Here is a 12,992-nt window from a genome sequence, read left to right on the forward strand (position 1 = left end):
GACAAAGCGTTTATATCTGGGATGTATCTCATATATTTAGGATGTCTGGAGTATGTCTAGAGTATGTAGAAGGACACCTAGCGGACAATCGATATTTTGTATAAAAAGGGGGAGAAAATCATCTAGTAGTAGAGATGTATCGATGTAGCCGCCAGCACGTCTTTCCGCTTTATGCTGACGGCGTGCGTGCTGCATCCCTTTATATCCGCGGAGCAGACGCAATTCATACCCCCCGCATGCGCAGTGAACGGTCTGCATCCGATATACATCCGCGCAACATCCCCTTTGTTTCCGTTAGGCGTACGTGATGCATCCCCTTCATCCGCTATGCATCCGCTCTTTCTGCTATGCGTCCGCTTCTCAGTTATCACCGGTAACCCCTTTGGAGCTGTCATCCACTTCCATCCGCTTTCATCCGCTAGGCTTCCTATGAACATGCGTTTAACATCCCCGCTATATACTACCCACGTCCGTTCTTTTCCGTTCTGTTTTCGCAAATTTTCACCAATTTTGTCCATTTCTGGAGCGGATGAAAACGGATAGAGCCACCCCCGAAATTTTGCTCGTCCGCTGTGTCCTTTTTGCATACGTTTTGTGTCCATCGGCCAGTGGGACCGGGCCTTAAGATCTTTGAAGGATCCTTGTTTTTGAGGATCTTGGAGGAACTTTGCAAAGATCTTATGAAGATTTTGACAAAGACCCTGATCAAATCCTCAAGGATCTTCACAAGATCCTTAGAAGGATCCTTCTAATATCTTTGAAAGAGCCTTGTTGAATCCTTGAGGATCTTAAAGGATCCTTGCAAAGATCTTTGTGGGGATCATTATGAGGATCTTTGTAGGATCCTTAAAAGATCTTTGTCAAATACTTGAGGATCTTCACAAATGATTTTGCATATGAAGATCTTTGAAGATATTTCTAAGATCCTTTAATTATCCTCTAAAAGTCCTTGTCTTTAAGGATCTTTGGCAGGTCTTTGACAATCCTCATGGATCCTTAAAGATCCTGTGAGGTTTTTCACCAGGGTAATCCTGCTGCAGATTCCTGCTAAAACCCACCCCCACCTGCCACAACATGTAGCTGAGTGGCAAATTAAATCAATAGTTTGCAATGCATAGCACTGCATCACTAATAACAGCATAAAATTAAAACATAAAATAGTAAATTGTTGGATTGCCAGAATATCTTGAATGTACCTTGGTATAGATTCTACAAGTTCCAGGAACTCTAATGGAAAAAAAGGAATGCCTTTTTTCCAAAAGATATTCTGTCATTTGGCATTTTGATGATGGTGGGGTATAAACTCACTGTGGGTGGTAGAAATGGGCAACTGGACTGGCCCATTTCTACCACCCACAGTTTACTATGACCTGGATGATTGAGAATCTTCACAGACATATAAACTCACTGATACATTGTTTTGAAATCTCACAATTGTTCAATAAGGTTGAAATCTGGTCATTGTCAAAGTCATATCATATCATTTACTTTATTGCCATATTAGTTAAACCAGTGGTTCTCAACCGGGGGGGCGCGCCCCCCTGGTGGGGCGCGGAGGTACTCCAGGGGGGTCGCGAGTAGGCTTCATGTATGGAGGAAAAAAAAAATCTGGGGCTAACAGGCTATAGTAGCTAAGCAGATGCAACACATTTACCCATGTCAAAATGCAGGACATTGGACTATTACATACAAATCAATACTATTATAAAATCTATCAACAATCTATCATAAAATCTTGTGTGTGTGGCCGCATCAGTCGGGGGAACTGTGATATGTTCCCAAGCCTTGCAGACTTTATCAGTAATGCAGGCACTTCCCACGATTTCTCATCTGTCTTTCAAGCAGCGTCAGAGCACCTGTCGGTAATGAGAAAACAGTTTGCGGCATACTTCACAGAGGATTATCGCTCTTTTGCGTGGGTTCGAGATCCATTTGTGTGTACTGCTGACGAACTTCCAGTTGACATGCAGGAACAGCTTATTGAGCTGAAGAGTGACAGTAGACTTAAGGCAGTCTTCACCTCATGCCCTCTTTCGACATTCTGGGCAGCATTGATGCAGGAGTACCCGCAACTGTGTGACGTAGCCTTGAAACTGCTCATCCCATTCGCATCGACCTACTTGTGTGAGGCAGGATTTTCAAAAATGACTGCGCTCAAAACGAAATATCGCAATCGTGCGCAAATTGAGGATGACTTGAGACTGTGCTTGTCAAACATTTCGCCAAGAATCGAGGATCTTTGTAAGGCAAAGCAGGCTCAGGTCTCGCATTAACGCAAATGCAGATCACAAAGGCACAGTAAAAAGTAAAACCTAAATTCACGCCTGGTCCCAATTCCCAATGATATCAATAGCCAGCTAATGATAAGCCTAATAAAATACCTAATAAAAACACTAATAATAATAATAATAATAATAATAATAATAATGATGCCTATTAATAATAATAGCATAATAATAATAATAATAATAATAATAATAATAATAATAATATCAACAACCAACAACAGCAATAATAATAATAATAATAATAATAGGCCTAATAATAATAATAATGCCTGAAAGAACATAAGTCTTGTACTACTGCCAACAGCTTAGTAATGATAATAGGCAATAATAATAATAATAATAATAATAATAATAATAATAATAATAATAATAATAATGCCCGAAAGCAGATTAGAAATGTGGTGCTACTGCCAATTATAACAATAGCCTAATAATGATAATAGGCCTATGTATTTCTATGGAATGGATAATGCTACTACTGCTGCTACTGCTACTACTACTACTACTACTAATAATAATAAAAATAATGATAATAATAATAATAATAATAATCTAGCCCAGGGCTAGCTATCTATCTATCTATCTATCTATCTATCTATCTATCTATCTATCTATCTATCTATCTATCTATCTATCTGTCAATATAAGGTGTTGTAGGTCGGGTGGCGTCACTGCGGGTGAGTGTGTTGCGGGGGTGGGGGTGGGGGCGGGGCGAGAAGAGGGGCCCCCAACTGCAATGAACCAGCTTTGGTGGGGCCCAGGTTGCAAAAGGTTGAGAACCCCTGAGTTAAACCATTCAATGAGCTCTCATGCCCTGTGTATAGGTACATAGATATCCTGGAAGAACCCACTCCCATCAGGAAAGAAATGTTTCATTATCAGATAAAAGTAATCAGTCAAAGCATAACAAAGACGCTGGATTTTTCTGTACTTTGTCACCCTTCTGTATTTGCTGTAATTATCATGAAGTTCTATAGGATGCATGTTCTGTATACTCAGGAATTATATGCTTTAAGAAATGTAATATTTAATATAAAATTGCGATATGGAATAGTATATCTATATAGAATATGGGCATTTTTAAGTGCATCTATGCGCATCCATTTATTCTTTATTTATTGCAGAACTGTGAGGATGTCCATGTGGTTGTCCTACATAAGGAGGCAGGAAGTGGAATTGGCTTCACTGTGGCTGGAGGAGTGGATCAGAATAAACCTGTGACTGTGAGTGTTTATTACTTGTGAACAAACATCTTAACCTGGACATAAGTCATAAAATAACAAGATGACTTTTGTACTTTGAAAAAAGGGCATTTGATCCTGAAAATAATTGAGGTATTGAATTTGAGCTATTTTTGATACCCTTACCAGAGGTCTCATAGCTACTTGGCAAATAAAATATTTCCTCTCTCAGGTTCACAAGGTGCTACGCAATGGTATAGCAGCCCAGGAGGGCTCCATCTATGTAGGGGACCAAGTGTTGTCCATTAATGGCACAGCTCTACATAACTCCACCCACAAGGAGGCGCTCCACACTATGAGGAAAGCAAGGGGGCGGGCCATGGCAGTGGTGGTCATCAGACGAGGTGATGTCACTGAAACATGCGCCAGCATTAAAGACAATCCACAGAAAGCAGCTGGGAATCCAGGTGTGTTGCAGTACATATGGTATATACAGTATTTATAATAATAGGAAACTTCTCCTGCACTTTATGACCAGGACACTTCTGATAATTCAATATGAAAAGATGAAAACAGTTCATATCACATAATATTAGTTATAATTAGAGCTCAGTGTTATACTTCAAACTTATTGTTATTTATGGTTTATTTGTTTTCATTAGACTTCTATCTAAAATAGGTTTGTACTCTTTTACATGTACAAAAAGAAAGCCATGTCATTGATAGGCTAGTTCTTTTATTCTGCATTTATTGCATTACTGAAAGTGGAATCGTTCATTTCAAGTGCATCAGGTAATGTAATATGTATTGATGATTACATAAAATAGAACTCCTTTCATGCCAGAAAATTTCAGCTAAAATGTCTCTCTGTGATACTTTATCTGTGTACCTACTGTATTTATTTTTCGTTCCAATTAATATGGATTATTGAGTTTCCTTTGCTTATTAGTATTCTGTCAGTATCCTTATTTTCCTATTTTTTAAATCTGTATTTTAGTAAGTCAATTATGTTGACTAGTAACATTAACATTTGATATATAATCAAAAGGCGGCACAGTGGTGTAAATGCTTAGCACTGTTGCCTCACAGCAAGAAGGTTTTGGGTTCGATCCCAGCGGCCGACAGGGGCCTTTCTGTGTGGAGTTTACATGTTTCTCCCCATGTCTGTGTGTTTCCTCCAGGTGCTCTGGTTCCCCCACAGTAAAGACAATTGGTGGCTAATTGGTGGCTCTAAATTGTCCATAGGTGTGAATGTGAATGGTTGAGAGGAGAAAACCTCTATGATAATCCAGTAGAAGGCAACAGGAAACCACTACTGTAATGTTCCCTAGACACTTTGATGGCTGAAGCCGTCAGAACAGCCACGTCACTGTAGTGATATGCCAAAATGGATGGATGGATGTAATCAAAATGTTCACAGTGTCCTCCCAAATCACAGCCGATGTTATCATATCTGTAATGACGGCTATTATGCAGTTAATGGGCACAGTCAGTTAACTGCCAAATAATATACTATGATTCACTGCCATCAAAAATGTTATCAACTAAACTATAAAGCTGTGTTCTGATCGTATTATTTTGAAATCATGCACTAATTACTATATTTTTGTATTTACACACCCAAATCAGAAAGTATAGAAAATGCAAATAAAAAATAAGAAAGCAGGCATTTCTAAATTTACTTTGACTTATATTTCATTGCAGACATTATGAACCCAAGATATTTCATGTCTTTTTTTCTGATCAAATTCATTTCATTTGTTAATATCAGGGCTTTGAACCGGTTCAAGGAATGAAAACGAAAACCGGGAACTTTTTCTATTTCACATGGAACAGAAACCAAACCAGAAACTTTATTATTTTTTATGTTCCGGAACAGAAACGCTTATTAAAAATAATGGTAACCGGTTAATACCGGTTTTTATTTCGTTCCTCAAAGTTTCCGTAGCCTACAAATAAAAAAGCCATTCTTCTCCTGCGCAAGTTTCTATGACCCGCTGGGGTTCACTTCCTGTGTGACGGTCGCTGACTGAATGGAGAGAGCGGGAAGGTGGACTACTATCACGTCTCCATGTGATAATAAGTGAATTACTGAGTGTCTGAGCAAAGAAGAGCCTGAACGTTGCAACCTCCCTATTGGCTGTTTGTAAAAATGTATCAGTTGTTGCCCTTCCCACGGGAATCATCGCGGGCTCGAGAGACGAGACCTGACGAGTTAGTTTGTTGGTAGCAGAACAAAATGTCTGGACACAAATCGGGTTTTCAGAAAAGGAAAGAAAATAAACGGAGGGTCGAAAATACAAAAAAGGAGGCAGAAAATGCAAAACGAGTTTTAAGGTAGGACAAATGGTTACTTTTCTGAGGCAACCCGCCGTGGCTGCAGGCTTTCAGTTGTGTCATTGAATGGTTACTTTTCTGAGGCAGCCCGCCGTGGCTGCCTGCAGGCTTATTTATTATAGCCCATTTAGTTAAAATAGTTGATATAAAATGTTTATAGTTATAGTTATGTGATGGTTGTCCTGATTTAGACTGGTTTTTTTTTTTTTTTGGGGGGGGTGCGCGATGTTGCACCCGGGTCCAGATTAGGGCAGAACCGGCCCTGGCTACATTTCAGGTGTAGTTTGTTTTATGTATGTATGTACTTGCATAGATGTGTACTTGGTCTTCCAATATGGCGACTACCGAAATCTTGCGGCGCGGTGACGTCATGCGGTAGCCCTCTATAGGGCCTGACTAGCCTTTGGTAACACACTAAACGAATTATCTTTCATTTTTGGCACTTTTTCTGTTTGTGTAGATGGGAAGACATACTGAGAATCCAAATCGCCAACATTTGAAATAATAATTGTTTTGAATTATTTCTTGTCTTATTTAATGAAGGTTGTAATAGAATTAGCCTATATTTGGCTTAAGCTGGATGAGACAGAGACATAATTTTATAGCCATTTGTTAAACAGCTGACAGGGAACGTAATTAACCGTTCCGGGAACGAAATTTTTTTGTTCTAACCGGTTCGGGAACGTCTATTTAATAGTGGAACCCCAAACCGGAAACGTTAAAATTCCGTTTCTGTTCGGAACGAACCAATAGGAAAAAAATTCTGGTTCAAAGCCCTGGTTAATATACATCCATTCTTGTGTTTCAGGCCTGCAATACATTCCAAAACAAGTGTTGCCAGGCAAAACAAATTTCACCCGGCAGCACTTATTTTATACGTATGTTGATAATGATAATATTTCTCAATCATCAGCTGTCAGATTATAGTCCTATGAAAATCCATGACCTTGAGTTTGACATTTCAAAGTCATTCAAGGTCAAAAATCATGGCGGCAGCTGAAAGCCTATATGGGACCTCTTATGTTGATAATGGTAAACATCTGGCTATTATGAACCATTTTAAAGTTATAGCCCTTTGAAAACCCATAACCTTCAGTTTGACCTTTCAAGATCACTCAAGGTCAAAGATCATGGTGCCAAATGAAAGCCCATATGGCACTTCCTATAAGTTGATAAAGGTAAATATCTGTCTACCATCAACTGTTTTCAAGTTACAGCCCTCTGAAAATCTGTGACCTTGAGTTTGACCTTTCAGGGTCACTTAAGGTCAAAGATTATGGTGCCAAATGAAAGGCCATATGGGAGTTCCTATATGCTCATAATCGTAAACATCTGTCTATTGGTAACCGTTTTTGAGTTCTAATGGAAAATGTTATTTTGACCAAAATGTTGACCTTTCCGGTGACCTTGACCTTTACCTTGACCCAATTAACCCCAAAATTTAATCAGGTAATCTACAGACCATTGCCCACCTACCCTGAAAATTTGAAGTCAACCCTGAAGATTTGAAACAGGTGATGTCAACAGGTTATTCATGTAGTGATTATTTGGTACAAAATCAGTATCCAGGAAATACCTTGAGGAGTAAAGATGGACTGAGGATCTCCAGTTCGTCAACAAATTCTTGAGAAACATGACACGTTCTTTTTGACATGTTTAAAAACAGTGTTCCTAAAATAAAAATCAATGTTTGTATCAATGTTTGTATCTTTTAAAGAAAGAAATGAAAGGACTTGGATATTTCATCCTCTATAGTACATAATATCATTAAATGTTTGAAGGAATATAGAGGAATTTCAGTGTGTAAAGGGCAAGGGCGCAAGCCTAAGCTGAACACCGGTGATCTCCAATCTCTCAGATGGCACTGCATCAAGAACCATCATTCATCTATAGCTGATATAACCATATGAGCTTGGGATTACTTTGGCAAACCATAAATGCCAGTTAAAATTTTACTGTGCAAAAAGGAAGCCTTATGTTAACGGTGTCCAGAAGCGCCATTGACTTCTTTGGGCTCTGAGGCATCTGGGCTGGACCATCACACAGTGGAAATGTGTATTGTGGTCAGACAAATTAGTATTCCAGGTCTTTTTTATTGAAATGGACAACTGTGTACTCTGGGCCAAAGATGAAAAGGTCCATCCAGACTGAGCAACAAGTCCAAAAGCCATGGTCTATCATGGTATGGGGTTGTGTCAGTGCCCTTGGTAAAGGTAACTTACACTTCTGTGATGGCAGCATTAATGCAGAAAAGTAAATTTTGTAGATTTTGGAGCAACATATGCTGCCTTCAAAACAACATCTTTTCCAGACAAGAATGTGGTTTTGCATTGTTGTCTTTTTCAACAAGACAATGCAAAACCACATTCTGCACACATTACAAAGGCATGGCTGTGGAAGAAGAGGGTGCTTGACCCCTCTGTCCCCAATAGAGAATGTGTGGTGAATTTTGAAATGAAAAATATGACAACAATGACTTCATACTGTTGCACACCTTAAGACCTGTACACCCTGGACAAGTCCCCTGGTCATCACAGGGCCGACACTTAATAGAGACAAACAACCATTCACACTCATATTCACACCTACAGTCAATTTAGTGCCACCAATTAGCCTAACCTGCATGTCTTTGGACTGTGGGGAAAACCGGCGCACCCGGAAGAAACCCATGCAGACATGGGAGAACATGCAAACTCCACACAGAAAGGCCCCCGTCGGCCGCTGGGCTCAAACCCAGGACCTTCTTGCTGTGAGGCGACAGCGCTAACCAGTACACCACCGTGCCACCCTGTTGTATTGTTTTGAGTGCAATACAGGTCAAAGATTATTTACAAGTCCTTGTTTTCAATTTTAATTTCAAGATACCGTCCCAACTTTTTTTTTTTTTCCTTTGGGGTTGTATAATATTCTTTTGTTTTGACCTTGTGGGGATATTTGGCTTTTATATATATATATATATATATATATATATATATATATATATATATATATATATATATATATATATATAAAATAGTCTAAATGTTCCTTATTGGAAGGTCCTCCTCACAAAGATAGTAAGACAAACATATGTTTCTTCCACAGGCAGCAGAGTGCGTGTGACTTTGAATAAGTCCAGCTCTGACCTGGGTTTCAGTCTGGAGGGAGGAGTGGGCTCCAGCTTAGGAGACAAACCCCTCACTGTACAGAGGCTCTTTCAGGGTAATAACTTTTTTCACTTTTATGACAAGTCTCAATCAGAATGTTTTTCTACTTAAATCCAGTTCAATAAAAATGCCAATCAACCATCTAAACACATTTCAAGTTGATTTTATGTAGTGTGCCACCAAGACCTCATTAGATTAGATTAGATTAGATTAGATTAGATTAGATTAGATTAGATTAGATTAGATTAGATTAGATTAGATTAGATTAGATCTTTATTGATCCCTTTGGGCGGGTTCCCTCAGGGAAATTAAAATTCCAGTAGCATCATTACAGGATAAACAGAGAATAGAAATAGAGAAAAACTTCTAGATAAATTAAATTAGGTATTTGCATATACAAATATAAAAAAGAATAAGATATGGGGAAGAGGAGGAGGGGGGAAGGCCAACAGAAGCGGTATTGCACATTATATTGCACATTATATTGCACACTGATAGTATAAGTCATCAACTGGATAAAAAAATAGATGACATGCTCTCATTCACTCCCATTCTACAGAAATGAAGCCAAAATACCTCCACCATGTTGTCTAATCTGCAACCAAAGTCTGTGCAGTAGAGACTTTCTCCTTCTCTAGTTTGTGTAGTAGAGACGGGAGGCAAAGTAAGACCTCTGGTGGTGTCACCTTTCAGAGATGATGTGCTGTCCAGTTTTTATCCAGTCAGTGGCATAACTTAAAGCAATTAGCAAATTCATAGTATAATCAGATTAAGGTAACAGTCATAAATGAGTCAGAAACCAAAAAATCTCAAGGCCTATGAACAGTAAGACACATATTAAGATAATATGAACATGTATAAAGGTTTTCAATTATGCACGTCACTTTCCATGTCTAATGGTGGTGAATTAAAGTGATTGCATTTTCTGACCATTTGAACGCACCATAATTTACACCGGTGGCGAACTGCTACTATTGGAGCAGGGACTTCAGCTCAGCCAAAACTTAGCCAGACACACCAAAAAAGCAAGACTGTTTACATTATCATTAAAAAAAAAAAGAAATCCCTTATCTTTTAAACACTTCTGAGTCATTCATAAGGTATAACATGGCATTGACTTTTAGATATTTAAATTCGCTTGAAATCGTTAGGGTGAAGATGTTAGGATATGTAGTTATACATCTATTTATTAGTAATCTATTTATTAATAAACCATATCTTACTGTTATTCAGGTGGACCAGTTGGGAAAGTTTTCCCAGGAGATGAACTGTTGGAAGTTGAAGGTCAAAGTTTGGAAGGTTTGAGACGGCTCGAGGTCTGGCACCTGATCAAGAGATTACCCCCTGGCCCTGTGGAGGTCTTACTGCAACGTCCGTACCAGTGATACTGACAGCATCTCCTTTGTTGCCACTTCAAATACTGAATTAAGGGCTGTACTCAGAGTTGACTTAAATGTGCACAGTTATAAGTTAATATCAGAACTGCACATACTAGTGTGACTTCAGACCTCAGAATTACCTTCAGACTTAAGTGCTACTCAGACAGTGGGTGAGCATGGTTACCAAAAACATTGGCATGTCTCAGTTTTAAAGGATTCAGAGCTTAAATGTACAGTAAGGGAATTTTTTTTCTTGCAAGCTATGTGGTGATGAGCTCTAGTATAACCCACATAGTCTGATGTCTGTTTTCATGATAATCATGTTTGATGTCTAATGTCAATACACACAAAAAGATGCTGAACTGCAGGCAGTTTCGAATGGTCAACTCAGAAAATCAAGTTAAGCACCTGCACAGTAGAAGTGTAAATATGGTAAACTTTCTGTGTAAGTATTAATATAGCTTTAGCATTTTTGAAGTCACTATCTCTACAACCCTAAGATAAGAAAGTATATTAGCTCTGTAAGAGGTTTGTAATAATCTTGTGAAACAATGACCAATTGGTTTCTGGCCTTTTTTTTTCTTTTCAGTCCTGTGTGTTGGATTGAATGCACTATTCCAAAGAGAATTGAATAATTTTGGAATAATAAAAAATGTAATCATATTTATATATAAAATTACAATGGCACATATTCAGAGGTCGATGCAACAATCAAAAACAGTTGAAAATAGTTTTTCTGGAGAGATTCATTGTTTTATCAAATATATGCTAATGCATTTTTTCTGAGTCCATGAATTACATGCTACTAACTGTAATTTATACAAATAAATAAATACAATAATAGATAAGTCCTAGTTTACAGAGTGGCCTCGGTCTTGTGTCTTATGGTATGCTTATAAAATGTTTATATTTAACTTTCTTATGAAAGGTTAAAATGACATTTTCCTTTATCAAATGACTATCATATCTGTTTTGTGACATGATGCTTTGACCTCATGAAGACAATTAATAAATAACTATATTGCACTGCAATATTCTTTGAAGCACTTTACTGCTATTAATTGCAAATACCGGTTATTATACAGTATATCTCCCTGATTATCAACAGTGCGTTGTAAAGTATCCATTAGCTTCTGACTCTAGTTCATCCCTAAATCTCTTTATAGCTGCTGGTAGGTCCATACTTGCCTTCCTCATTTGTAACAACAGTGCCTTGCCCCCAAATGAAAGTTGCCATATTTTGTTCTGTTATAACGTGGAATTGAAAAACATTTAAATGGGATTCTTGCAAATACAATTTTGTTATATTGTGGCAGCGGGGGTGTGGCCAAGTGTCGGTCTGTGAATAGAGGGCGGGGTCAGGGAAGGTAAGTGGTGGAATCATTGCACCTGATGGGAATTAACCTGTGTTTGTGTGTCCTCCCCAGTGACTGCACCCTTTAAAAGGAGAGGAGAGCAGAGAAAGGGAGCTCTCCCCAACCAGAACACTTGTGTGTGTGTGTGTGTGTGTGTGTGTGTGTGTGTGTGTGTGTGTGGCTGGGAATTAGAAAAAGGCTGAAAAGCTAAAAATAAATCGTTTTGTTGAAAACTCAGTTCTGGCCTGCCGTGCTTCTGTGCTCCACCCACCTGGTCCAATACCACAGTGGTGCTGAAACCCGGGCGAGTGCAGAAGGGAATGGCCACATGGAGTCCTCCCCCTTCAAGGACCTGGTCCATGCCCTCGACACGGCCCAACAGAGCCAGCACCAGGTGCTGATCGCCCTCCGGAAATGCTTTGAAGCCCTGGTGCTGGCACAACAGGAAGCTCGCCAGGCGTTCCAGCACCTGCTCGCGTCAGCGGGGGCCCCGATCATCACCACTGCGGACCCTCCCCACCTCACCCTAATGAAGATGGGTCCACAGGACAACCCCGAAGCCTTCCTCGCTCTTTTCGAGCAGGCAGCCGAGGTGTGGGATTGGCCGGTGGAACAACAGGCGAGACGCAGCTGGCCGCGCTACAGCACCCTGCTGACAACCTGCTGGTCTACGCGGACCTCTGCAGGGCCGTCCTCCAGCACGTGGGTCACACCCCAGAGCAGCAGCAGCAGTGCTTCCACGCACTGCACCTGGAGGAGGTCGGCCGGCCGTTCGCGTTTGGCCAGCAACTCTGGGACGCCTGCCAGAAGTGGCTGAGGGCCGACAACCGTGATGCCGAGGGAATCATCGATCTGGTGGCGCTGGAGCAATTCGTCATCCGACTTCCGGAAGGAACTGTGGAGTGGGTCCAGTGCCATTGCCCGGCATCGCTGGATCAGGCCATCGAGCTGGCGGAGGACCATATGGCGGCCATTCCGATGGCAGGACAGCGTTTCTCTCCTCTCCTCTCTCCCCCCTTCTGTTCCTCGTCCTCACCCCATTCCCCCACCGCAGAGGCGGGGGCCGGCTCCACCCCAGCCGGCCCACCACACCCGCGGTGTCCTACCGTTTCCTACTTCCGTGTCTGTGTCTCCCCCCCAGGTGAGTGATCTCTGGAACACCGGTGCAGAGAGAGAGCCTGGGCCGGTATGCTGGCGCTGCGGGGAACCAGGGCACCTCCAGCATCAGTGCTCGGCGATGGAGGTGGGCGCAGTGGTCCGGATCCCCGACGTGCCGGAGACCGCCCTCGATCGGGCCGGAGCGTAT

General features: G+C 40.6%; 1 protein-coding gene across 10 annotated transcripts in view; it reads left to right on the top strand.

Moving 5' to 3' along the window:
* si:dkey-92i15.4 (pro-interleukin-16) overlaps positions 1-11,363 on the top strand; it is a 34,975-nt gene extending 23,612 nt beyond the window's left edge. For 9 of the 10 annotated variants that reach the window (XM_060921490.1, XM_060921487.1, XM_060921495.1 and 6 more), the window contains 4 exons: positions 3,413-3,511; positions 3,702-3,936; positions 8,891-9,007; positions 10,186-11,362. In XM_060921490.1, coding sequence (XP_060777473.1) covers positions 3,413-3,511; positions 3,702-3,936; positions 8,891-9,007; positions 10,186-10,337 — 603 coding nt within the window. In that variant the 3' untranslated portion in view covers positions 10,338-11,362. Of the gene's footprint in view, positions 1-3,412; positions 3,512-3,701; positions 3,937-8,890; positions 9,008-10,185 lie in introns of all 10 variants that reach the window. The other variant, XM_060921497.1, reaches the window with a different exon arrangement.
* Positions 11,364-12,992: the final 1,629 nt, after the last annotated feature.

Source organism: Neoarius graeffei, chromosome 5, assembly GCF_027579695.1.
Source record: "Neoarius graeffei isolate fNeoGra1 chromosome 5, fNeoGra1.pri, whole genome shotgun sequence".
Taxonomy (NCBI): Eukaryota; Metazoa; Chordata; class Actinopteri; order Siluriformes; family Ariidae; genus Neoarius; species Neoarius graeffei.